This window comes from Physeter macrocephalus, chromosome 14 (assembly GCF_002837175.3).
Source record: "Physeter macrocephalus isolate SW-GA chromosome 14, ASM283717v5, whole genome shotgun sequence".
Classification (NCBI taxonomy): Eukaryota; Metazoa; Chordata; class Mammalia; order Artiodactyla; family Physeteridae; genus Physeter; species Physeter macrocephalus.
Genome location: NC_041227.1, coordinates 123,725,567 through 123,750,240, shown reverse-complemented (window position 1 = coordinate 123,750,240; position 24,674 = coordinate 123,725,567). Strand labels below are relative to the sequence as shown.

General features: G+C 47.2%; 1 protein-coding gene across 2 annotated transcripts in view; it reads left to right on the top strand.

Annotated features, from left to right (window-relative positions):
• RNF213 (ring finger protein 213) overlaps positions 1 to 24,674 on the top strand; it is a 103,509-nt gene that overhangs the window by 51,048 nt on the left and 27,787 nt on the right. For both annotated transcript variants that reach the window (XM_055090946.1, XM_055090947.1), the window contains 19 exons: positions 1,315 to 1,455; positions 1,578 to 1,745; positions 2,627 to 3,782; positions 4,460 to 4,653; positions 4,870 to 5,022; positions 5,650 to 9,255; positions 10,861 to 10,997; positions 11,411 to 11,506; positions 12,614 to 12,732; positions 14,042 to 14,161; positions 14,671 to 14,813; positions 15,361 to 15,508; positions 15,765 to 15,903; positions 18,329 to 18,520; positions 19,280 to 19,425; positions 20,488 to 20,642; positions 21,845 to 22,051; positions 22,391 to 22,572; positions 23,143 to 23,263. In XM_055090946.1, coding sequence (XP_054946921.1) covers positions 1,315 to 1,455; positions 1,578 to 1,745; positions 2,627 to 3,782; positions 4,460 to 4,653; positions 4,870 to 5,022; positions 5,650 to 9,255; positions 10,861 to 10,997; positions 11,411 to 11,506; positions 12,614 to 12,732; positions 14,042 to 14,161; positions 14,671 to 14,813; positions 15,361 to 15,508; positions 15,765 to 15,903; positions 18,329 to 18,520; positions 19,280 to 19,425; positions 20,488 to 20,642; positions 21,845 to 22,051; positions 22,391 to 22,572; positions 23,143 to 23,263 — 7,323 coding nt within the window. The remainder of the gene's footprint in view (positions 1 to 1,314; positions 1,456 to 1,577; positions 1,746 to 2,626; positions 3,783 to 4,459; positions 4,654 to 4,869; positions 5,023 to 5,649; positions 9,256 to 10,860; positions 10,998 to 11,410; positions 11,507 to 12,613; positions 12,733 to 14,041; positions 14,162 to 14,670; positions 14,814 to 15,360; positions 15,509 to 15,764; positions 15,904 to 18,328; positions 18,521 to 19,279; positions 19,426 to 20,487; positions 20,643 to 21,844; positions 22,052 to 22,390; positions 22,573 to 23,142; positions 23,264 to 24,674) is intronic.

Below are 24,674 nucleotides of genomic sequence, written 5' to 3'. Positions count from 1 at the left end.
GCAGCTATTTTCTCCCATTCTGAGGGTTGTCTTTTGGTCTTGTTTATGGTATCCTTTGCTGTGCAAAGGCTTTTAAGTTTCATTAGGTCCCATTTGTTTATTTTTGTTTTTATTTCCATTTCTCTAGGAGGTGGGTCAAAAAGGATCTTGCTGTGATTTATGTCATAGAGTGTTCTGCCTGTGTTTTCCTCTAAGAGTTTGATAGTGTCTGGCCTTACATGTAGGTCTTTAACCCATTTTGAGTATATTTTTGTGTATGGTGTTAGGGAGTGTTCTAACTTCATACTTTTACATGTACCTGTCCAGTTTTTCCAGCACCACTTATTGAAGAGGCTGTTTTTTCTCCACTGTATATTCTTGCCTCCTTTATCAAAGATAAGGTGACCATATGTGTGTGGGTTTATCTCTGGGCTTTCTATCCTGTTCCATTGACACATGGCAGGTTTTTAATGCAGTCATTTAAAAGGATGTTTAAAAACAGTTTCTTCCTATATGGAAATGATTTCTCTGTCTTATTATGTTAGAAAATTGCATACAAAACTGCATGTAAATTAGAGTGATTTCTACTATGCGAAAAGAATGGGAAAAAAAGACTGAAAGGAAATATGTTAAACTATTACCAGTGGTTTTCTCTTAATGGTGGTAATTGTTACTTAATTCTCTATACTTTTTGGTATTTTCCATACTTTCCACAATTGATACAGATTCATTTTTAATCAGAAAAAATAAACGTTTCACTGTAAGTAAACCATCTGCACAGGGCCCAAGCAGGCCCATAGTATTGGGTTGGCCAAAAAGTTTGTTCGGGTTTTTCTGTAAGATGTTCGGAAAAACCCGAACAAACTGTTTGGCCAACCCAATACATAGCTTGTGTAACAGGATGGCTGGAGCCCCACGGGGGATGAGGGAGGAAAAGAAGAATGGAAGGAGCAGCAGAGCTCACAGCCTTGTTATAGCCAGCATTATCCCCCGCCGGGGGCCCGGCAGAACGCTGCCTTCTCACGAGAGCTGGGTTCATGCCTGTCCCTCCCCATCCATGTCTGTCCCTCCCCATCCATGTATCCAGGGCACCGTGTGAGAACGCAGGGGAGCAGCCCATTGCAGCAACACCTCCTGACAAGTGTCCCAAGAGGGAGAGCCAAAGCCCGTGGCAGTGGTGGGCAGCAGATGAGGGAGGCCTCCCCTGTGGGTGATGGCACACTGAGCCAGAGAAGGGGAGGAGGAGTTTGCCCCTGGAAGGCAGAGGTGGAGGGAGTGGCAGGAAGAAGATCACTTGTAAGCTGCGGCCCATTTTCTCTCCTTCTGTCCCAACAGTGTGACTCTGCCCGGAACCTGGAGTGGCTGAAGACAGTGAAGGAGAGTCACGGGTCTGTGGAGCTCTCATCCCTGTCCCTGGCGACAGCCATCAACAGCAGAGGCATCTATGTGATCAAGGCTCCCACGGATGGCCAAAAGGTGAGCACCGCTTCCCAGGCACAGCTGCAGGTGGCTCTTACAGGTTGCCGTCCTCAGGGGCGGGGGTTGCGGGGGGGTCTCTGCCTCTCAGAAATGACCTCTGATTGTGTACTGTTCCATAGATTTCCCCAGACACAGTTCTACACTTAATCCTTCCTGAGGGCCACGGAGGCCACGAGGAGGTGCGAGACTACTCTTTAGAAGAGCTGAAGGAGCTTTTGAACAAATTGATGCTGATGTCTGGCAAGAAAGATCACAACAATGTTGAAGTCGTAGAGGTATTTTCTGAGGTAAGGATTTGTATCTGTGTTGGAGCAGGTATCCTATTCCCATCTTGTTTGGGCTGGGGACTCTCACCGCTGAGGTGCCTGGGAAAGTCAGAAGAGTTTGAGTTTGTATTTATTTATTTATTTTTAAAATTTATTTATTTATTTTTGGCCGCGTTGGGTCTTCGTTGCTGCGCGCGGGCTTTCTCTAGTTGCAGTGAGCGGGGGCTACTCTTCGTTGAGGCGCGCGGGCTTCTCATTGCGGTGGCTTCTCTTGTTACAGAACACGGGCTCTAGGCGCACGGGCTTCAGTAGTTGTGGCTCACAGGCTCTAGAGCGCAGGCTCAGCAGTTGTGGCACACGGGCTTTGTTGCTCCGCGGCATGTGGGATCTTCCCGGACCAGGGCTCGAACCCATGCCCCCTGCACTGGCCGGCGGATTCTTAACCACTGCGCCACCAGGGAAGCCCTGAGTTTGTATTTAATTCATAGGAATCCTCTGCTCTTAAACCCATGGAGGGTGGAGCCAGTGGGTCTGCAGAATGCATGTGTTCAGAATTCATGACCCAAAGACATGTCGATTTACTCTGTAAATCAGCAAGCATCCCCAAATACTTAAAGATGTAAATGGACATCCTTCATCAAAATCCGAAGTAATCATAATGATAAAGGCATATCGGTTTCCTTTATCTTTACAACATATTGCTTTCTAAAGAAGAGACTATGGAAATGAGGAAGGAAGGCCTTCTGTGATCAATCTCGTGCTCGATATCACACAGTGAACCATGGAGAAACACAAACCCCAGCCCTTCAAATTATCAATCTGTTTGGGTTGTCCTAGACTGATGTGTCCTTCTCTCTGTGGTCAGCTCTGTGACGTCTGCCTCCTGCTTCCATTTGCAACAGGTGTTTTGCAACGTGCAGAGGCTTGTCCAGTCCTTTATAAACCTGTACTCTGCCGGAAACATGCTGTTCAGGGCCTGGACGGCCAAGGTGCACTGCTCCCCCCAGAAGGGTGCCTCCATCCAGATGGACTTCGGTCCGGGGCTCGTGAGCCCGCTCGAGGAGAGCGGGCCAGTCGCTGAACTGCTTGAGACTCTCTCCCGGCAGATGGAGGACTTCCTGGACCACTGGCAGAGATTCGTGGCCGAGAAGCGAGCTGAGCACTTTTACCTCAACTACTATACTGCCGAGCAGCTGGTTTACCTGGCCTCGGAGCTCAGGATGCAGGTGCCCAGCAGTGCTGCCCTCACCATGCTCTCCTTCATCAAAGGCAACTGCACCCCAAGGGACGTCTCGGAGGCCTGCCGGGGGCCCGATGGCAGGGCCACCACACACCAGGAGAGTACAGCGGTTGAAGAATTGCCCCTGCTGCTCGTCTCTGAGGCCAGACTGGTGGACAAGCTGAGGGTCATCATGAAGCAATCGATGACGTGCATGAGTGTCTTCCAGCCTCACTGCCTGGACCTGGAGGCCCTTGGCCGCTGTCTGGCTCTCCTGGCGAGGATGGCTGGGCCCCCCGTGCAGCGGGAGCTCCCCAGAGGCCTGCAGGAGGGCCAGCCGAATCTCATCGTCTGTGGCCACTCTGAGGTGCTGCCAGCTGCCCTGGCCATCTACATGCAGACCCCGAACCAGCCCCTGCCCACCTACGACGAGGTGCTGCTCTGCACCCCAGAGACCACGTTCGAGGAGGTGGCGCTGCTCCTGCGTCGCTGCCTGACCCCGGGCTCCCGGGGACTCAGGGTCTACAGCCTACTGTACGCAGACCAGCTGAGCTACGAGGTGGCCTGCCGGGCGGAGGAGCTCTTCCTGAGCTTGTGCATGCAGCGCCACCAGGAGCCCTACCGGCTCGTGATGGTCTGTGACCATGAGCGGGAGCACTGCTACCTCCCCTCGGCCTTCAGCCAGCACAAGGTTCTTGTCACCCCCCAGGCGCCCCTCAAGGACATCCAGGCCTACCTGGCTCACCACTTCCGGGTCCCGGAACAGACCCCGTCAGCCGCTGCCGCGTTCCGGGACCACATGTGTGTTGGGATCGTGGCCTCGGAGAGAGCGGGTGTCGGTAATGATGGCTGCTGGGTCCCTGAGTCCCAGGGACCACCTGATGGCCCTTCCCTGTCCAGTGGGGTGGGGGGTGAGCTCAGATGAGTCCTTTTGGAGGTGGGGAAACTGAGTCTCCAGAGGATTGACTCACCTGAAGTTGTGAATCGGGACCCGTACTTGAGTGGGACGCCGTTGCTCACATGGTTTCCAGCTTGGCTGAGCCATCTTCCTCCTTTAAATTAGCATCTCTGCAGTTTCCTTTTTTTTTTTTAAAGTCCATTGGCTACTTTGGGGTTGATGTGGGTCCTGAGAAGGCTGAGGTATAATGACTCCGTCTTGAGAAGAAACGGATGCCTCTGCCTTCAGTCACCATCATGATTTCCATCCTGTTGACTGTATCCCTTTAACGGTACTACCTTCTTTCCAGTGAAACTTGCTCCCCGCCCCCGGGAGCGAACTCTGCTGTTTCTGTCCTTACGCTCAGACTGCCATCCTTAGTCCCGGGAAGCAGCAAGGATGGTGGGTGGGTAACAGCAAGGAAATCTGAGGGTTCGAACGTGCGGCCTTTAACCCGATGTTAGGTTGCATCAGTTTTGAATTTTGTACAAAGAGAAACTATTTGTAGTGACTCTTTCTGGACATTCTCACTCTTGATCCACAGCCCTGGCGCCTAATTTTTGTATATTCACGTCACAGGAAGGTCTCTCTTCGTGAAGAGGTTGCACGGCCAACTGAAAATGAAGTTTAATGGAGAAAAAGTGCCTCTAAAAATTATTCGATTGATCAACCCTCACGTGGATGAGAATGAAGTCCTGGGCTCTCTCCTGCCTTTCCTGGACACCCGGTATCAGAGGAGACCCATTGTATTCCACTTTGACGTGACCTCTTCAGTAAGTACCCTCAGGTTCTAGCTGAGTGGCCGTGCTGGGAAAGACACAGCTCCCACATCCTGACCTGCCCCCTCCCCAGTATAAAGACTTGCTTCTTTGTACATGTATTGATACTCAGTATCATCGTATCAAAGAGCTGAATAAGACGGTCCTTAGGGTTGGGAGGATTGGTGTCTTTTGTGTAAGTATTTACAGACCCACATCGTTCTGTCTTAGGTGAAGACTGGAATTTGGGTGTTTCTTTTCAAACTCCTCATTCTCCAGTACTTAATGGATGTAAATGGGAAGATGTGGCTTCGGAACCCATGCCACTTATATATTGTTGAAATCCTGGAAGGGAGTTCCCTGCCACGGAGGCCTTTGAAGCTGGTGTGTATCAGGGCACTTTCATGTTACTGTTGGGGTGGGGGCTCTGATACATTTTTGTGATTCCCCACTTTTGCCTTAGCAAAGTAGCTGAGTGCAGTGTTAGTAAAGACAGATCTTTAAACTTATTTTTAAATAATGCCTGGAATAAAAAGATTCTTTTATTAATTAGCAGTATCTTAGATTTTTTCTCATCGGGATGGATGCTGTATGTCTGGGTTAAATGCCAGTGGTGCTTGGAATGCAGAAAATTCATTTGCTGGGAGGAGCACCATCTTTCTTAATGGTAGCTGACAGGGAAAGGAGACTTTCGTCATATCAGTTTCTTAACAAAAGGGAGTTTTATACGGACACACACACACACGCACGCGCACGTGTGTACTTGATGGAGAGATTTAGTTCCAAGAGGTTGGGTAGAAGAGGGCTTTGTGATCGACAGTGCAGCTCATACGATGCCTGAATGTGCAAAAGGTAACACCCCATGCCAAGAGGAATCTACAGAAATCCCTTCATGGAAAGTGATTTTTCATAAAGGTCCATGCGGTCTAGACCATGTGGAGGATTAAAACACAAAAGCATTTTTTAGGCAATTCAGCCATAACTCATTTCATTTGTGTCTCTCCTTTCCAGAGTACACTTGTCCCCCAGTTCAATTTTCTAGATATCTTCCCCAAAGTCACGTGCAGGCCTCCCAAAGAAGTGATCAGCATGGAGCTGGATCCTCAGTGGAGCTATGAAGAGCCAGGAATGGATCAGAGAGCGTTCTGCAGTGAAACATTCCAGAGACCTTACCAATATCTAAGGCGGTTCCATCAGAAAGAAAACCTAGACACATTTCAGTACCGAAAAGGCTCTGTTGAGGGCAGCCCCGGTGAATGCATCCAACATCTCCTGATTTACTGTGGGGTGATAAACCCATCCTGGTCAGAGCTTTGGAACTTTGCTCGGTTCTTGAACTACCAGCTCCGAGATTGTGAGGCTTCTCTCTTCTGCGATCCCAGCTTTGTTGGAGACACTCTGGTGGGCTTCAAGAACTTTGTGGTCACCTTCATGATCTGCATGGCACGAGATTTCGCCACACCTACACTTCACACATCCGACCAAAGCCCAGAGAATTACACGGTCACCATGGACGGGGTCAAGGAAGAAGATCTTGCCCCTTTCTCTCTCCGGAAGAGGTGGGAGTCAGAGCCCCACCCGTACGTGTTCTTCAACAGTGACCACACATCCATGACGTTCATAGGCTTCCATTTCCAGCCCAATCAGAACGGCGGTGTTGACGCCATTGACCGCTTGAGTGGGGAAGTGATCAAGAAGGATGTTATGACAGTGCAGCTGTACGAGGGCCTGTTGCTTCAGAGGGTGCCCTTCGATGTGGACTTTGACCAGCTGCCCAGACATGAGAAACTTGAAAAGCTGTGCCTGGCATTGGGGATCCAGTGGCCCGTCGACCCTGATGAAACATACGAGCTTACAACGGACAATATGCTTAAGATCCTTGCCATTGAGATGCGTTTCCGGTGTGGCATCCCCGTCATCATCATGGGAGAAACCGGCTGTGGGAAAACAAGACTCATTAAATTCCTCAGTGACCTGCGGCGTGGGGGTGCTGACACTGACACCATGAAGTTGGTCAAGGTTCACGGAGGAACAACTGCCAACATGATCTACTCCAAGGTCAAGGAGGCCGAAGTGCTCGCCTGCTTCAATAAGGGCCAATTTCAGTTAGACACCATCTTGTTCTTTGATGAAGCCAACACCACGGAGGCCATAAGCTGCATCAAAGAGGTCCTGTGTGACCGCACAGTGGGTGGCAAGCCCCTGGTTAAGGATTCTGGCTTGCATATCATAGCAGCCTGCAACCCTTACCGGAAGCACACCCAGGAGATGATCTGCCGTCTGGAGTCAGCTGGATTGGGATACAGGGTTAGTGCAGAAGAGACAGCGGAGAGGCTTGGCTCCATCCCCCTGAGGCAGCTGGTGTACCGCGTTCACGCTCTGCCGCCGAGCCTGATCCCCCTGGTGTGGGACTTCGGACAGTTGAATGACTCTGCAGAAAAGCTCTACATCCAGCAGATTGTCCAGAGACTGGTGAACTCCATCGTGATGGTGCAGAGCGAGACTCGTGTGATCACCGAAGTGCTTTGTGCCTCTCAGGGTTTCATGAGGCAAAGACAAAATGAGTGCAGTTTTGTCAGCCTCAGGGATGTGGAACGCTGTGTGAGAGTTTTCAAATGGTTTTACGACCACAGTGAGATGCTCTTGTCTAAGCTGGATTCCTTTCTCTGCGAGTCTGGTGTCATCCAAAATGACTTTGAGAGAGATCCCATCCTCTGGTCCTTGGTGCTGGCCATCGGGGTATGTTACCACGCCTCTTTAGAGAAGAAGGAATCTTATCGGGAAGCCATTTGCAGGTTCTTTCCAGAACCGTATAATGATAGCAGGATTATCCTGCATGAGATAACACGAACCCAGGATCTTTTTCTGAATGACGTATCTCTGAGGAAAACCATCGCTAAGAACTTGGCTTTGAAGGAGAATGTCTTCATGATGGTTATCTGCATCGAGCTCAAGATTCCTCTCTTCCTGGTGGGCAAGCCCGGCAGCTCCAAATCTCTCGCCAAGACCATCGTGGCAGATGCCATGCAAGGCCAGGCTGCGCACTCGGACCTATTCCGGTGCCTGAAGCAGGTCCATCTGGTGTCGTTCCAGTGTAGCCCTCATTCCACCCCACAGGGCATTATAGGCACCTTCAAGCAGTGTGCCCGCTTCCAGCAGGGGAAGGACCTGGAGCAGTACGTCTCCGTGGTGGTGTTAGATGAGGTTGGACTGGCAGAAGACTCCCCCAAAATGCCCCTGAAGGCTCTGCACCCACTGCTGGAAGATGGATGCATTGAAGACGATCCTGCCCCCCACAAAAAAGTTGGCTTCATAGGCATTTCCAACTGGGCCCTGGACCCTGCCAAGATGAACCGGGGTATTTTTGTGTCACGTGGCAGCCCCAACAAGAGAGAGCTCATTGAGAGCGCCAGGGGAATTTGCTCTTCGGAGCCCCTCGTCCAAGAAAGAATCCGAGGATACTTTGCATCCTTTGCCAAAGCCTATGAAACAGTATGTAAGAGGCAGGACAAGGAGTTCTTTGGGCTTCGTGACTACTACAGCCTCATCAAAATGGTGTTTGCCGCGGCAAAAGCCTCTAATAAAGAGCCTTCCCCTCAAGACATTGCACAAGCTGTCCTTCGGAACTTCAGTGGCAAAGACGACATCCATGCCCTGGATATTTTTTCATCCAGTTTACCCGAGGCAAAGTGCACAGAAGAAGTCAGCACCATGCATTTGATCCGGCAGAACATATACGGTGATCTTCGGAAGGCATCTGGCAGAGAGCTGGACGACTCCGAATCCCGCTACCTGCTTGTGCTGACCAGAAACTATGTGGCCCTGCAGATCCTGCAGCAGGCGTTCTTCAGTGCAGACCAGCCAGAGATTATTTTTGGATCCAGTTTTCCCAAGGACCAAGAGTACACCCAGATCTGCAGAAATATCAACCGAGTGAAGATATGCATGGAAACCGGCAAGATGGTGGTGCTGCTCAATCTGCAGAACCTCTATGAGAGCCTCTATGATGCGCTCAATCAGTACTACGTCTATCTCGGTGGCCAGAAGTACGTGGACCTCGGTCTGGGGACCCATCGTGTCAAATGTCGGGTTCACCCAGACTTCCGCTTGATAGTCATTGAGGAGAAAGATGTCGTCTACAAACATTTTCCCATCCCCCTTATTAACCGGCTGGAGAAGCACTATCTGGACATCAACACTGTTTTGGAGAAATGGCAGAAGACTATCGTGGAAGAGCTTAAGGTCTGGGTGGAGAAGTTCATAGATGTGAAAGCAGAGCAGTTTCTAGCCAGACCCAAATACAGCCCTTCTGATGTCTTCATGGGCTACCACTCAGACACGTGTGCCTCTGTGGTGCTCCAGGTCATAGAGCGGCTAGGGCACAAGGTCTTGACTGATGAGCTTTACCAGAAGGTGTCTGAGCAGGCCAAATTGGTGCTGCTGGATTGTGCCACACCTGATGCTGTGGTTCGGCTGAACGCTTCCGCACTAGGCCTGTTCGCCGCACAGTCCCTGTCGCAAGTATACCATTACAGGCAGCAGCATAACTCCTTTGCAGACTTCTTCCAGGCTCACCTTTGCACGATGGATTCGGAGCGCCGTGCCGTCTTCACAGAGGTGATTATCTTGCTATATTTTACCCTTTTTCTCTTTTACCTCAGGGTCCTTGACTCGCTAGCATCAAGAATTCAAGATTCTTTGCAAGTCAGTGTATAGGAACCGTAAATGAATGTGTTGAGACTTTTGGTTCCTCCCCATGGCAAGTGCAAGGAGACCTATATATTTATACATGTTAGCTTAACCAAGTTTTGAGTTCCCATTTTTGTGCAGTGCTGTGCACAGTGTTCACTTCAACAAATGAGGTACCACATTCTCGTACACTGGGGATATAAAGATGAATTAACACAGGGCTTGTCCTTGGTCTACATACATACAGTGTAAGGTGGAAAGACACTCATGAACGGGTACTGTTGATATCCTGTGACAGTGCTATCCACAGAGGCGAAGAGGAGCAACACAGATCAGGATATGAGGTCGCATGAACCCGTCTTTAAGAGATGACCGTCAAGCTAATTGTAAAAGTATGGTTGGGAAGGTATTATAGGCAGAGGACCTTATTTGAGCAAGGATGTCAAGGTTTAAAACAACACAGTCTGTGCAGGAAACCAGGAGTTAAACGCTGATGAAGCTTAAAGTTCAAGGCTGCGAGTGCCGAGAGATGGGGATGAGATATAGCCAGAGAGACTTCATGGAGGGTCTTGTCAGTGGCACCAAGGAGCTTTGTCTTTCTTGTATAGAGGGGAGTGATGGAGAAATGTGTGTGGAGGTGTGTCCCACTGCCTGAGAGAGGGAGGAAAAAAGTCCGATAAAAGACTCACAGAAGAGATAGACCAGTAGGGAGGCTGCAGTACCAGTTCAGTCAAAGTAGAGGATGGATGGGTGGAATTGAGACATAGTAAGGACGCAGATTGGCAGAGGTAATGATTGATTCCTTATAGGGGCTCTGGGAGATGGAGGAGGCTAGACATGACTCCCTGGATTCTTCCTTGGATGACCAAAAGTTTGGTTAATCACAATCTAGGTATGAGCAACAAGTTTGGCAGAGGCAGTGGTGAATTCCATTTGGGATGGGCTTTGATGTTCCTGTAACATCTAGGTAGACCATCATGCAGCTGGATATAGGAATAGGAAACTCAGTGGTAAGGCCAGCCTGGAGATAATAATTCAGAACCTAGGATATCAGCATGCCCCTAAGGAGTGTATTTGTTGCACTGTGTGGTGTGATCCAGTGGCAGGGGAGAATTGCTAACAGCTGTGGGAAGAAAGGGACATGAATGGCCAACTCGATCTGAAAGTATGAAGTTATATTGCAAAGGAGAAATGGCGTTTGTTCTGAGCCCTAAGGTATCATCAGAACTGTCAGTAGGATCCAAAGTAGGAAAAGACATTGGAGTCTAGGAAGAAGACTTGAAGGCATCTTAGGGACAGGGTGACTCTTCTCTCCAATACGTTTGGTCCTGTAGGTTCTGTTTACCTCAGCACTGCCTCGTTTTGGAAAACTCCACTGGGTTTGTATTCTTTTCTATCTGTGTACCAACTGCACAATGAGGAGCCCATAGAAGATATTTGCTGAACATCCTCATGTTTCTGGGATCTAAACCTAGCGGACGTGCAACCCTTTCTTGCATTCCAGCGAATTATTTGCATTTCCTGCCTTTGCAGATCACAACGTTCTCCAGACTGCTAACCAGTCATGACTGTGAACTTTTAGAATCAGAAGTAAAGGACAGGGCTCTGAAACTCACCATCCTTTCACTGCAGCAGTTTGACACCGAGTACTCCTTCCTCAGGGAAGTTCGGTGAGGGTCCCTGCCTTCCCCTCCCGTTCCTCTCCCTCCTCAGGATCCATCACTTTGTATTTCATATGTATGGCTATGGTAACCACTGGTGTTCTCACCAGTTTTGGTTAGTGAACCTTGAGGACATGTGACTCTGAAAAGGACGTCGTTAAATTCTCCAGGTGTCCTTCTCATCTCTGTTATCCTCTGCAAAAACAGCCCTCTCTGAATCCAGCATCCTTTTGCCTCATTGGGAGGCATTTATTGGGGCTTTTTTCTTTCTCCACTGGATTGTCTCCCCACCTCACTTGCAGGGGAAAATCCCACCTGAATAGTTTCTCTATATACCCCTTCTATTTCCCATCGCTTTGGAGAATATTATCGCCAATTTTTAGGACAGAAAACTCACTTGGATAATTTCCTTTTTCTTTCAGAAACTGCTTAGCTCACAAAGCCAGCTATAAAATCCTCATTATTCAAACGGATTTTGAAGACGGAATTCACAGTGCTCAGCTCATTGCTTCAGCAAAGTATGTTTTTGTTATTTTTCTCAGAAACTATGTAGGAAACTCCAAATGTATTCAGGAGCTCCTAAAGAATTTCTTCCCTGAAAACTGTATAGTATCAGAATGAACATAAAAATAATAAAAATTATTCTCCCTTTTTATTCCTCTAAATGTGGACTAGAGAAACAAAGAGAGAGAAAAGGCTCATAACAACACAAAAATAGCCACATGCAAGAAGTGTAAATAACAGAATATTAGCAGGATATAAAAGAGTATCCTTGGGGGCTTCCCTGGTGGCGCAGTGGTTGAGAGTCCGCCTGCCGATGCAGGGGACATGGGTTCGTGCCCCGGTCCGGGAAGATCCCACATGCCGTGGAGCGGCTGGGCCCGTGAGCCGTGGCCGCTGAGCCTGCACGTCCGGAGCCTGTGCTCCGCAATGGGAGAGGCCACGACAGTGAGAGGCCCGCGTACCGCAAAAAAAAAAAAAAAAAGAGTATCTTGGAACATATGTTAGCAGACATAATTTGGTCATTATTCATTTTAAATTACATGATATGAATTTATTGCAAGTTTAAGGGCCATAATGGTATTTAAATGCTTTCAGTTGTATTTGTTGGGCAGCTTTATATTGTCTGTAGGGGAAATTTGATACTTTTAGAATTAACTACATTCCCTTATTACTTGATGTTAAAAGTAATTTCTGGACCTTCTAAAGCATTGGAAACCATATTTCGTATCTTGGTTGTCTTTGGCCATTGGGTGTCTCTTCACAGAACTCTATTTCTTGAAATGGAAAGGTCCGCCAGCCTTACCTTAGTAGCATCAGAGCAAGCCCATCAAGGATTGTAAGATAGGGTTCCTGACCAATAAAAAAAAAAATGCCATTTCAAAGCAGAGGGATGCAAGAATGGGGGAAAGAGATGAGCCTACTTAGAGAGGTCTTGCTCCCATTCTTTTGTAAGAGAGGATAACAAGCTTGAGGGTATGAAATCTATTTAAAGCTAAAAAAATGTGAGATGGAGCTTGACCGCTCCGAGGACACCCTTCAGCCGTTTTACAACGTCCATTTTGTGTATTTTCTTGGTTTTTGTTTTGATTTATTTTGTCTTTGCTTGTTTGTTTTTAAAATAGGTATTCTGCTATAAATGAAATCAACAAGATACAAGGAAATAAGGACTATGTCTTAGTCTATTTCATCACAAAACTGTCCCGGATGGGAAGTGGAACATCCTATGTAGGATCCCATGGAGGTAGGACCAAAATATTAGTAAATGTGTTTGTTTAATGATGTGTAGGTTATTTCTAATTTGGTCCTATGATGTACAAAGTCTGACATTGGAACATTAATATTAATCTCAACAATATTTTTTTCAGATGCAATTTAGATTTCTTACTGCTGATTAATGCAAAAAACACTCATCTTTGGCCTGGCTGTTCCAACATATAGCACTTCTTTCATCACTTGTCGATAAACACTTGATTAATCTCTGGTTCCTCACCTTTTACTATATGGATAATGCAGAGAGGTAGTTCCAGCTAACAGTGTTATGAATGCATGGATACTTTATGCCTGCTTCTGGGGTGGGGAAATGCTATCTTAAATCTCTCTCTCTCTCTCTTTTTTTCCTGAGGAATGAGCCACCAAACATTTATTACACAGGCACACCTCATTTAATTGCACTTTGCTTTATTACACTTCGCGGATATTGCGTTTTTTACAAATTGAAGGTTTATGCCAAGTCTGTCGGTGCCATTTTTCCGAAAGCATTTGCTCACTTCATGTCTCTGGGTCATATTTTGGTAATTCTCGCAATATTTCAAACATTTTCATTTTCATATGTTCTGTGGTGACGTGGGATCAGTGACCTTTGATGTTACTACTACAACTAGCTGAGGGCTCAGTGAGGGTTAGCATTTTTTAGCAATGCAGTATTTTTTTGGTTGTTTTATGTTTTTGTGTGTGCAATACAGTAGTTTTTAATTAAGGCATGTACATTGTTTTTTGAGACATAATGCTATTGCACACTTAATAAAATACAATATAATGTAAACCTAACTTTTATAGGCACTAGGAAACCAAAAAAATTGTGTGATTCGATTTATTATAATATTTGTTTTTTCATGATGGTCTGGACCTGATCCCAAAGTATCTCCAAGGAATCCCCTGTATGAGAAAATTAGTATTCTAGAAATAGGCAAATAACAGTTTAATAATTTCATAGTTAATGGGGGGCAAAGCTTGCCATTGTCTCATACCCCTCTACTAATTATGATTAGCAAGTTTAATAACAAATTTATAAAAGAATCACAAGCCTTCTTCAAATACTTTTTTACAAGGTAGTCATTTCAGTTCTTAAAACTGATTTTTATGCTAAAGTTGCTAACAGCTGTAGCATGACATCTGTATGGTTCCTGTGTATATTGAAGGAATTAGACTTCAGGATACAAATCGTTCATTCCGCGGTGTGTTGAAACATCGGGTTGGTAGTGTATCCCTGCTTATGACTGACAAGAAGAAACCAGAGGAGACAGGGAAGCTTCTGGGGCTTGTTTTCCCAGGGATGTGGCAGTCTGTACACATCGACGACCTCCGGAGATCCACAGTCATGGTTTCGGACGTGACTAAATTGCAGAATGTGGCCATCAGCCAGCTGTTTAAACCAGAAGATCAGCCTGAGTGTGAGTGTGGAGGAAAGGTCCTCGGGGAGACAGGATGGTGGGAGTGGCTGCCGGGAGGTGTGTGCGGAGCTGCGAGGATGGGACCTTAGGCTACCATTTCCTCGGGTCCAACACCTGCCCCTCGGCAAGAGCTCGGGACATGCTTGCTGAACAGAGTGATGATGAATTGAGGGCACTGTCTACTGCTTTCCAAAGCCAGGAGAAGACAGTATTTCCACAGGAAAGGTAGGTCTTTGCAGGCGCCTGTGGAACATGTCAGATTCTGTCTGCCCTGGCTCCCGGATCAGCCATCCGAGCCCAGGACGGAGGTTCAGGTTGCACTGGTGGACCACCCAGTGGGCGAACAGAGGCTGATCTGCATGACTGATGGCCTCTCCTTTGGGGACCCTCCCCTGAGCTGGTGCCAGGGAAATCCCGGCGGTTAGAGCCCCAGCACACCATGTAGAGGCTGTTGCCAGCACTCCCCTTCCACCTCTGAACAGTGACTCCATTGTTTTGCTTCGTTGCAGTGGAGGTGGAACACGGGGCCCAAGACGATGGTGAGGAGGTGATGGAAACTGAGGCGGCTACATCAGGAGAAGTGGCAGAGGTGGAAATGGAGACAGAAAGTTCTGAGGCAATGGGCAGCCCGACCTCTGGACCAGGAAGTGATGTGAGTTCTTGCTTTTTCTAGTCCTCTGAGCCTCCATGCTGTTGGGCTGCCCTTCCTTAGACTTGTCCCCAGGGGTCTGAAGAGTGGACTCAGCTGTCCAGGGCTTAGCCCGACACTCCTCCCCCGGCCACTGCAAGTGCAGGTGAATTACCAGCAGCAGATCTGACCTTGGCTTTTCCTGGTGTCCCCTGGTCAGTTTTGCTCTGATCCTTGACCACTGACGGGGTCCCCAGGCACATGGGATCATCTTGCAGTGGTTTCCTTTTTTTTTTGGCTGCACCACGTGGGTTGTAGGATCTTAGTTCCCTGACTAGGGATTGAACCCAGGCCCACAGCAGTGAAAGTGCCGGAGCCTTAACCACCGGACCGCCAGGGAATTCCCTTACCGTGGTTCTAAGGGGAACTTGGCAAGGGCACGTGGCGGGAGCTTGGGCAGGAGGAACACTGTGCCCCCTGCACATAGGCGCTTAGACCTTGTCTCCCATGTGTCACCTGGCTTCTCCTGACTTGTGACAGAAACAGAAGGTTTGATTGTCTCTGTCGACAGACACAGATCCTGGACACCACCAGGCTGCTGAGAAGCTGTATCCAGGGCGCCGTGGGCATGCTCAGAGACCAGAACGAGGGTTGTCAGCGCAGCGTGCGGAGGTTGTCCATTCTCCTCAGCCTCCTAGACGAAGACGGCGAGTACAGAGGTGTGGGGCCCCTCTTGCCCGCACCCCAGCCTGGGCTCCTCCTTTGGACCATGCATCATCCCCCTGCTGCAGCTTTCTGTGGCTCCCAGAAGCAGCTGGCCCCCTGGGAATCTAAGTGCACCTCTGGGATTTCTGTAGACTTGGCCTGCCCGAAGGAAACGGGCTTACCCTCCTGCTGGGGCGGGTCAAGGATGCAGAGCCTACCACTCGGTGCCCTGGGATGTGCTGAGTGCCCATCTGCTCTGCTTTTCCATAGCCGCTTTCTTACGGGTGGCCAAGATGCGCCTCTTTGTCCTTTTAAAGAAGCAAGAAGAGAACTACATCTACAATGTGAAGGACTGGGTGGTGAGGGAAGCCTCCAATCAGGACGCTCTGCAGGAAGCCGGCACGTTCAGGTACTGCCGTGAAGGGAAACCAGGGCTGGCTGTGGGGTGGATGCATGGCTCTCCCAGCCGAGGAGATGCTTCTTTCCAAACCTCTGAGAAATTCAGAGCTGTCAGTATTTTTTCCCCAGAGCACAAGATGGTCTGGGTGGCAGTTACATGGGGTTTGCCAGACTCTTTTCTCTACTTTTGTGTGAGTTTAAGTTTTTTCATAACACAAAACAAAACAACCCAGAACATCTGTTCTTGTTGGATGTAAACTTGTACCAGCATGTCCATTACCATAGAAATGGGTGCCTTTTTAGGTTAGTAAATTAAGGAAGGGAAGCGAAGATGTTTTCCCAGGCCTCCTGCGTGAAGTTATCTGATAACTACAAAAGTAAGACCCAGAGTGTTCATTTGTTGTCCCTGGTCCTTTTTCTGCAAAACTTGACATTGTTTTCAAGACTAGCCCATGACAGTCTTTGGGGCTGAGGCAGGGGGCACTTGCTCTGGTTCCCAAATGGAAGATTCCACCCACCCCTGTAGGCAGGGTCGTCTTAGACCTGTGACTTCACCTCCCTGGCCCTCAGTTTCTTCATCTCTGAGAGAAAGGTTAACTCATCTGGAGGCTTGGATTCAGCAGGGGTGTGTCGCCTTCATGCCATTGGCAGGGGGGACACATGGGAACATCCAGAGTTAAATAGACCATGTGAGCTTTTTGATGCTGGGTTTGTGACTGTAGGGTTTTTCTGCTTCTGTGTTTTTCTGTAGCTAGGCTTCATTTCTTTCCTAATTGTACCTTCTGAAGGAACTTTGTGAGATTAGATTTGGACCTAGAATTATTTTCATTTCCCTTGGTTCCTCTGGGTGGATTTTACTAAATGCTTGATTTTACATAAATGCTTCTTAAAATCTGTATTTTCAATGTACCCTTGACACCACCCCTTCACTTACTGAACTTCCCACATTTGCCGATGTTCAAAGGGTGTTCATAGTGGCAAGGATGGCCCCACTTGTCACTGCTCTGCTGTTTGCTGTGCGTCAGGACTGGCCTCCTTGCGCTCAGGGGCCACCATGGGATCCAACCAGCGTCTGAGTCCAGGTGGAGCTCTGGGGCCTGCTGGCCCATTCTCACAAGGCTTTGGAAGCTAACTGCTCACCATCCATGTGTTTTGGATTTCAGTCATTTGCCCTCTTGGCATTAAATAATCCAAATTGGGATAGTCTTTACACAGTCAGCCCTCCATATCCTCGGGTTCCAAATCCACAGATTCAACCAACTGCGGGCCAAAAATATTCAGAAAAAAAAAAAAAAAATCCAGAAAGTTCCAAAAAAGCGAAACTTGAATTTGCCACATGCTGGCAACTATCTGCATAGCATTTACCTTGTATTTACAACGGTTTACATAGTGTTGACTTTGTATTAGGTGTTACAAGTAATCTAAGGATCATTTAAAGTGTAAAGGAGGATGTGCGTAGGTTAGATGCAAATGCTATACACCATTTTATATAAGGGACTTGAGCATATCCTCAGATTTTGTATCTGTTAGGGTCCTGGAACCAACCCGTTATGGGTATGAAGGGATGACTATACTAGGGTTTTTCCAGCACCCAAAGTCTGCACACGTGACCAGGTACAGCTTCCCCCATTTCTCCCTGCAGCCAGCTTTTACCTTTTCACTCTCACAGTTTTCTGCACATTTCTGGTTCAATATTTTTAAAAAGTATTTCTTTTTCTTTTCGAAATGGAACATGCATTTTTCTCCCCAATATTAACTACCTAGTAGTAGATTTCTTTGGCCTTACCATAAGAATTTTTAAATGAGTTAAGTTTATTTTTATAAAATAAAATATATATTTTATTACTAAATATAATTGTAAGTGTATGAGTTAATATAAGCAGTCAAGTTTATATATATGTGTATAAACATATATAAATATTCAGGTCTAATGTACAAAACCATCAGCAATGAAAAGTAAGTTCTAGATAAAGATATGCTTTCTTGTTTAATGTACCTGGAATGAATTTACTTTGGTCTCTTTATTATATTCTATTCCCAACTGATTTTTTTTTCTTAAAATAACATTTTTTTCAAATGAATTTGGTCATTCTTTTCTTTATTTATAGAGCCTGGATGACTTATTCTGGAAAACAGCTGTATAACAAAATAAAACAAATACTACTTGGCCTTTTCAACGAACTAATTCCAGTTTATTAGAGGTAGAATTAAGGACCTTTCCAGTTCTGCCTCTAATCTTATTTTGATTTGTAAGTCTCTCTTCTAGTACTTAAAAATGATGTAAAAAACATGAAAAACACAGCTACAGTGTAGGAGTAGTAGAGCAGATGTTTTGTTACTGCCAAGAAGGCACAAAATGTGAAAAGGATGCAGGCATCGCAGTGTGATCTGTGGTCCCTCAAACCTGAGTGGGCCTGCTTCTCTCCCACACACAGGCAGACCATCTGGAAGCGGGTCCAGGGTGCTGTGACGCCCCTCCTGGCGAGCATGATATCTTTCATGGACAGAGATGGCAACCTTGAGCTGCTGGCCAACCCACATTCTCCATCCTGGGCAAGAGATCTTTGGATGTTTATTTTCAGTGACGTTAAGCTTCTGAACATTCCTCTTGTGGCAAATGATACAAGGTGAATAGAAGACTTGCTTTTCGTGGGAAGGGAAAAAAACCCATAACATAGCAACAGACTTAATAGGCTCTCCCAAGTGTTTGATGAAATATAGTTATGGGTTTTAGAATCACATTTAAGTTGGCTCTTTTTGTAGCCTGAAGGGTCATGGCATTACAGTAACAAAAGAGTTGACGCGAGTTCTGAGAAATACGTGTTTCATTCTCGGCTTTCCTCATTTCCCTGTTCTCAGAGCACCCTTTGCAGTTAAAATGGCCAGCTTCCACCTCGTCTACACTGGCGAAGCTGCACGTAGGAGAGCGTTTGTGTTGATTTTCCTGCTCCTCCTGCCAGTGGCAGGAACCACAAAGCCTATCCCTAGACCCGATCTTGTGTAACTCAAGCTCAGCTGGCCTGCCAGAACCTTCCTGTTTGGATTTCGGCGGGCTTCGATTCTCTTTGCCTAGGTATAGGGTAAGGGCGGGTTCCGACACCACCAGACTGGTTCTGCCCAAGACTTCAAGCAACCTACTTGACTCCTTCCAGCCGTGGTTTGTTTTTGTTTTGTCTGTAAAACCAAGAGGTGACATAAGATCATCCTTGAGTTCCTTTATAACATAAAGCTGAGCTGTTCAACAGACCAGGGGACTGTCTTTGTCGCCCACTAAGCCTCCCAGTTCTTAAGGATGGAGAGGAATTGGCATCAGGAGTGGATCTCGTCTTGTGTCTTGAGCGGCGTCGCACTAACCACATTCTTGGTCCTTGTTTGGCTGATTGCAGGTCTAAAGGGGAGATGTTCTACATCGTGGTGCAGAACTACATGAACCTCTCGGAGGACACTTCCAACAGTGTCCCGTTTAGCTGGAGAATCAAGGACTATCTGGAGGAGCTGTGGGTCCACACTCAGTACATCACGGGAGATGAAGGTGAGCCCAGCGATGGTGGGAGGGGACGTGTTCTGGCAGGAGGAGACCCTGCTACCCTGTCATAGGTGGTCACCCCCATTCTGAGTTCCCTGGGCAACTAAGGCACCAGGACTCAGGATGTCCCCAGCTGGGCCCTTCTCAGCGACTGCCAGCGACCAGAGTAGAGTAATACCTTTGCCCAAACTGAGCCATCAGTGTCCTCCTGAGTCACAGGGCACCTTGCTGTGTTGTCACGTGCCAAGTAGTCTGGCCACAGACGTTCCAGGAAAACCAGTGGTCACACAGCACTTTTGGGAAAGTCATCTTTCGTACATGAAGTAATCTTTTCAAAGTTTATGTATAGTACTGCTTTTTAAAAATACAGGACGAAGATGGTTACCAGACTTGTGGTAATCATTTCATAAGGTAGGCAGATGTCAAATCACTGAAACTAACATATCAACTATATTTCAATTTTTTTTAAAAAAGGAAAGATTTCTTTAAAAAATACTGGTCAAAATACTTGAAGATGAACTTATTTTTCTAGGTAGGCATTCTGCCACTCTCTCTGAACAAACCTGAAGCAGTCTCTCTCCTGAAGAGAGAGTATTTCTCTTTCTCATACCGTATCCCAACTGACCCTACTTTTCTATAATAGCATGTGACTTGGGGGCCAGCACCCCATCCACTAGAAGGCAGATCTTTTTGGTTTGAGCAGCATATGACCCCAGCCCCTGGAGGGCAACCCACTCATTCCTGGTTCGCTAGGGTCTGGGGTTCCCAAAGCACGTTTTGACTTGGTAGAAATAAACTTGGTCTATCCCAGATTGTGTTCTCTTTGGGGCTGGCTAGGCTTTTATGACCCGAATGGAACATTCCTTCTGACTTTGTTTCTGTTCTTCCACTGGGAAGATATCTAAAGTGTCCAGAAATGATGATAAAATGATGATAAAAAATGATGATTAAAAAGGCAGCCTTATTAGAACCATGTCCATGTCCCTGCATCCAGCAGGTAAGGGGAGTCATGGGCAACATCCTCACCCCAAGCCGTTCTCCGTCTCCCCCCTCACCCACCCCTGGCAGGACTGGCAGAGAAGTTAGTGGAGCTCTTTCAGCAGACCCCACTGGGCAGGTTTCTTGCTCAGCTCACTGTAGACCAGAGACAAGAGCTTCTTCAGTGCTACCTGAAGGACTTCCTTCTCTTGACCATGAGAGTGTCCACTTGGGAACAGTTAAACGTAAGTACTGACTAGGGGGCAGGGTGAGGCTGGTATAACGTGGACAAGATGCCAACATGGGAACTTTTCCTCAACTACTGGAGCTGTAGTGTTCGTGGAACAGAATGTAGTCCAAGAGGACAGTGGTCTGAGAAAATGCCACTCACACCCTCAGAACCCTCGGGGCTGGATGCTTAGGCCACTGCCCAGCGCCCCTAAAATATGGAGCTTTTATTAACAGGAAGAAGACCTCTAATTTCCTGTGACACCTTCTTTTTAGATATTTAGTTTTTCTTGAAGAAACTTAGGTGAATATTTAACTGATCACAGCAAGGTAATAATAATAACTAAAATTTCAATGGAAATATTGAAGATTTCAAACTTCAGTACCTAAAACAGGAAACTGACAGATCTGAGGAAAACATACTTACAACCAACATGATTAAGGGTTAATAAAGTATTCTTAGGATACAATAAGAAAAATCTCCTAATTTTTAAAAATGAGTGAAAGTTATAAATTAACTATTAACAGAATAATCATACAGATGTCCAGAAAACACTGGAAAAAGTGCTCAGCCTCGCTAGTAAATCAGCAAGGCATGAACAACTTTTAGATACGATCTTTACTTGTTCTTGTGGCAGAACTGGTTTTTAAAACAGCCAGGAGTTCCTCCACTGCCAATGGCGGTGTGAACGGCGTGGTGCTTCTGGAAAACCATCTGTCGGGATGAATGAAGAACTTCACAAAATCTGAACTGGCGATTCTGTCCTGAGAACGTTGTTGGAGACGTGGACAAATATTTTATTCACGGGAATGTTCTTTGCAGTTTTATTTCTAAAAACAGAAAATTAGAAACAATGTAATTGTGTTAAAATAACAGTTGGACAAATATTTGTACAGCCATTTGACTGGTTATTGCACAGCCATTAAAAACGATGTCTTCGAGCATGCTCGTGATAGAGAAATGCTGGTAATGTAAAGTGGAAAAAAATCAGGAATACTCTGTGACCCTAATTTGGGGACCACAGGGAGAAGAGGTATGGATCCAAAAACATCTAGAAGGGACTACACCAAAAAGTAAACGAGGGATACTAATAGTGTACATGGTTTTTAATTTTCTTTTTTGTCATTCCTGAATAGTTCCGATTTCCCACAAGGAAAGTGTATCTTATTAAAAAAAATAATTTACGAGTATATAGTAAAAGCTTGTTTCTCATCCCAGGTTCTGCAGATGGCTCTGGGGTCCTGCATCAATCAGCTGAAGGCAGGAAGGCCAACGGAAGAGATCTCCTTACCGTCCGTGCACCTCGCCTACCAGCATTTCAGTAGCCGGCTACAGAACTTCTCCAGGATCTTGACCATCTACCCCGCAGTTCTACAGAGCCTTACAAAAGGCACCTGGAACCACAGCTGGGCCAAACATGAGATGGTATGGCCCCTCTTAGGGATATACGTGCCTGCAGCCAGGCTTGGCCTCCTCAAGCGAGTGGGCGGTTGCTCCCACCACTGCCCTGGGAAGGGAAAGCTTATGGTCCACGTTCCACATGGGAAACATCTTCATGGGGCACACGTGTCAGTGTGGCTCCTCAGTTAGAACGCATCTAACTCATGCTTCCTAGATCCCAAGAAAATGAAAGGTGAAGCTACAAGCCTGGAACACAAGAACACACTGGGCTAACAGCCAGGGCCTCCGACTTAATGGTTAGAGCAGCCCAGTGGGGGTCGGGGGACAGGCTGCTCAGTCCCGGGCCTGTTCTCTGCCCCCCAGAGTCTGGATGTGCTCGCAGCAGTGGCCTGTGCTGAAATGCTGACAGGAAACCTCCTGAAGCCCAGTCCCCAAGCTTGGTTACAGACGGTGAAGAATCTTTGCATGCCGCTGGAGCTCCTCTGCTCAGATGGGTACCTGCAGGGCGGCGGGATGGTGACCAGAGCCGTCATCAGGGACGTCAGGTGAGACCCAGGAGCCCCGGGCACATCAGAGAGAGAGGAGATGCTCCTGCCACAGGAAGTGGGCCTGTCCTCATTCATTCTTTAACGTCTCTTGAACCCTTACTAAACGCCAGGCATCACGATGATCTTAGAGAGCTGTACATTCAGGGAGCGCGTGGAGTGATGGGCGTGATAAAAAGGCGAGCAGATTATGATGATCCTGAGGGAGAAGAAGCAGCTGCAAAGGACCCCAGCAGGGCAGCAGAGAGGGAGCACACAGGGTAGACTTCCCAGGGGACAAGTCCTGTGCTGGCCTTTCAGGGCGAGGTGGGACTCACCGGACACAGGCAGAGGCGTAGAACTTGAGATGTCCCAGCTGAGAGAGTCTGAGGGGAGGGGTGGAAAGAGACAAAGTGTGTGGAGGTCAGGGAGCACATCACAAAGGGCTTCTACCTAATTCTTTCACCCACCTTCACGCCCGGTCCTTTTCTTATCTTTCAACTCCTGTGCCTTGGAACTGCCTCCCTGCCCCTCTTCATTCGTCTCAGGCGCTTTTGTCAGAGCTGAGTAAGGGACCCCCTCTCTCGACAGAACCCACTGGAATCGCATTTTCTCCACTGCACTCTTTGTGGAGCATGTGCTCCTGGGGACCGAGAGCTATATTCCTGAGCTGCGCAAGCTGGTGACAGACTATGTCTTCTTGCTGGACAAGGTGAGTGCGAAGGCTTGGCCTGTCAGGCACTGGTCTGCCTCTTTGTAAGACAAAGAACAATTGAAATGTGCCGACTTTTATCATCTTGGTGGTATATCCCCTTTCTGCCCTGAGAGTTTTATCTGGAAGTGCGAAGGAAAGTGATTTCATCACGTAGGCCATTAAAATTTTGGTGCTTAATATTTTAATATTTACCCTCTCCTGAGTGTTAAGTCAGGGTGTGTCATTTAGGGTTCCTTGCAGGAAAAGGAACTATTCATGCAGCAAGTACACTTGGGAAACCTTTGGGAGGACTGAAGGGTGGGCTCCAGCCAGGCCTCCAGTGGCCCCAGATCAGACCAGCAGCCTGGCCCGCAGAGGGAGCTGCTTCCCACTGCCATGGTCAGGAAGACGGGGGTGTAGGAGAACGCCTCTGGGCCTGTGGACTTCCAAACACAGTGCTGTCGGTGGGACCAAGGGGATAGGAAGCCCACGTCTCTGCCCCTCTCTACCCTTTATAAAGTTGGTGACACACAGGATAGTACCCTGTAGAAAAAGTGACTGTCCTTTCAGCATCAGTGGCCACTCAGGGAAGACCGTGTCTGCCCACTGGGAACCTCACACAAGCACTGCCAGCAGCTTTGCTGTACGGCCTTTGAAATGTCCTTTTGTGACTGGCGTATTTCACTAAGCATCGTGTTCTCAAGCTTTATCCACACTGTAGCAGGTGTCAGAATTTCCTTCCTTTTTAAAGCTGAATAAGATTCCACTGTATGGTTAGAGCACATTCTGTTTATCCATCCGTCTGTTAATGGACATTTGGGTTGTTTCCACCTTTTGGTGATTGTAAATAATGCTGCTCTGAACCTGGGTGCACAAGTATCTGTTTGTGTCACTACTTTTAATTTTTGGGGGTGTGTACTTAAGAGTGGAATTGCTGAATCATGTGGTAATTCTATGTTTGACATTTTGAGGAATCACCATACTGTTTTCCACAGTTGCCACACCATTTTACTTCCCCACCAGCAACGCCCCAGGGCTCCAGTTTCTCCACATCCCTGCCAACACTTGTTATTTTCCATTTTTTTAAAATAATAGCCCTCCTAATGGGTATGAAGTGATATCTCATTGTGGTTTTCGATTTGTATTTCCCTAATGACTAGTGATGTTGAGCATTTTTTCGTGTGCTTATTGCCTATTTGTATATCTTCTTTGGAAAATGTCTATTCAAGTCCTTTGGCCTTTTTTCAATCTTTTGATTAACAGATCAAATTTAGCAGGGTATTAAAAACTAATATCATTGCCAAGTAAGATTAATGCTGGGAATTCAAGGATAGCTCAAAATCATAAAATCGATAAGCATCATCAGTTACGTAACAAATTAAAAGAAAAACTCCAAACGATTATTTCCAAAGGTACAGAAAAAGCATGT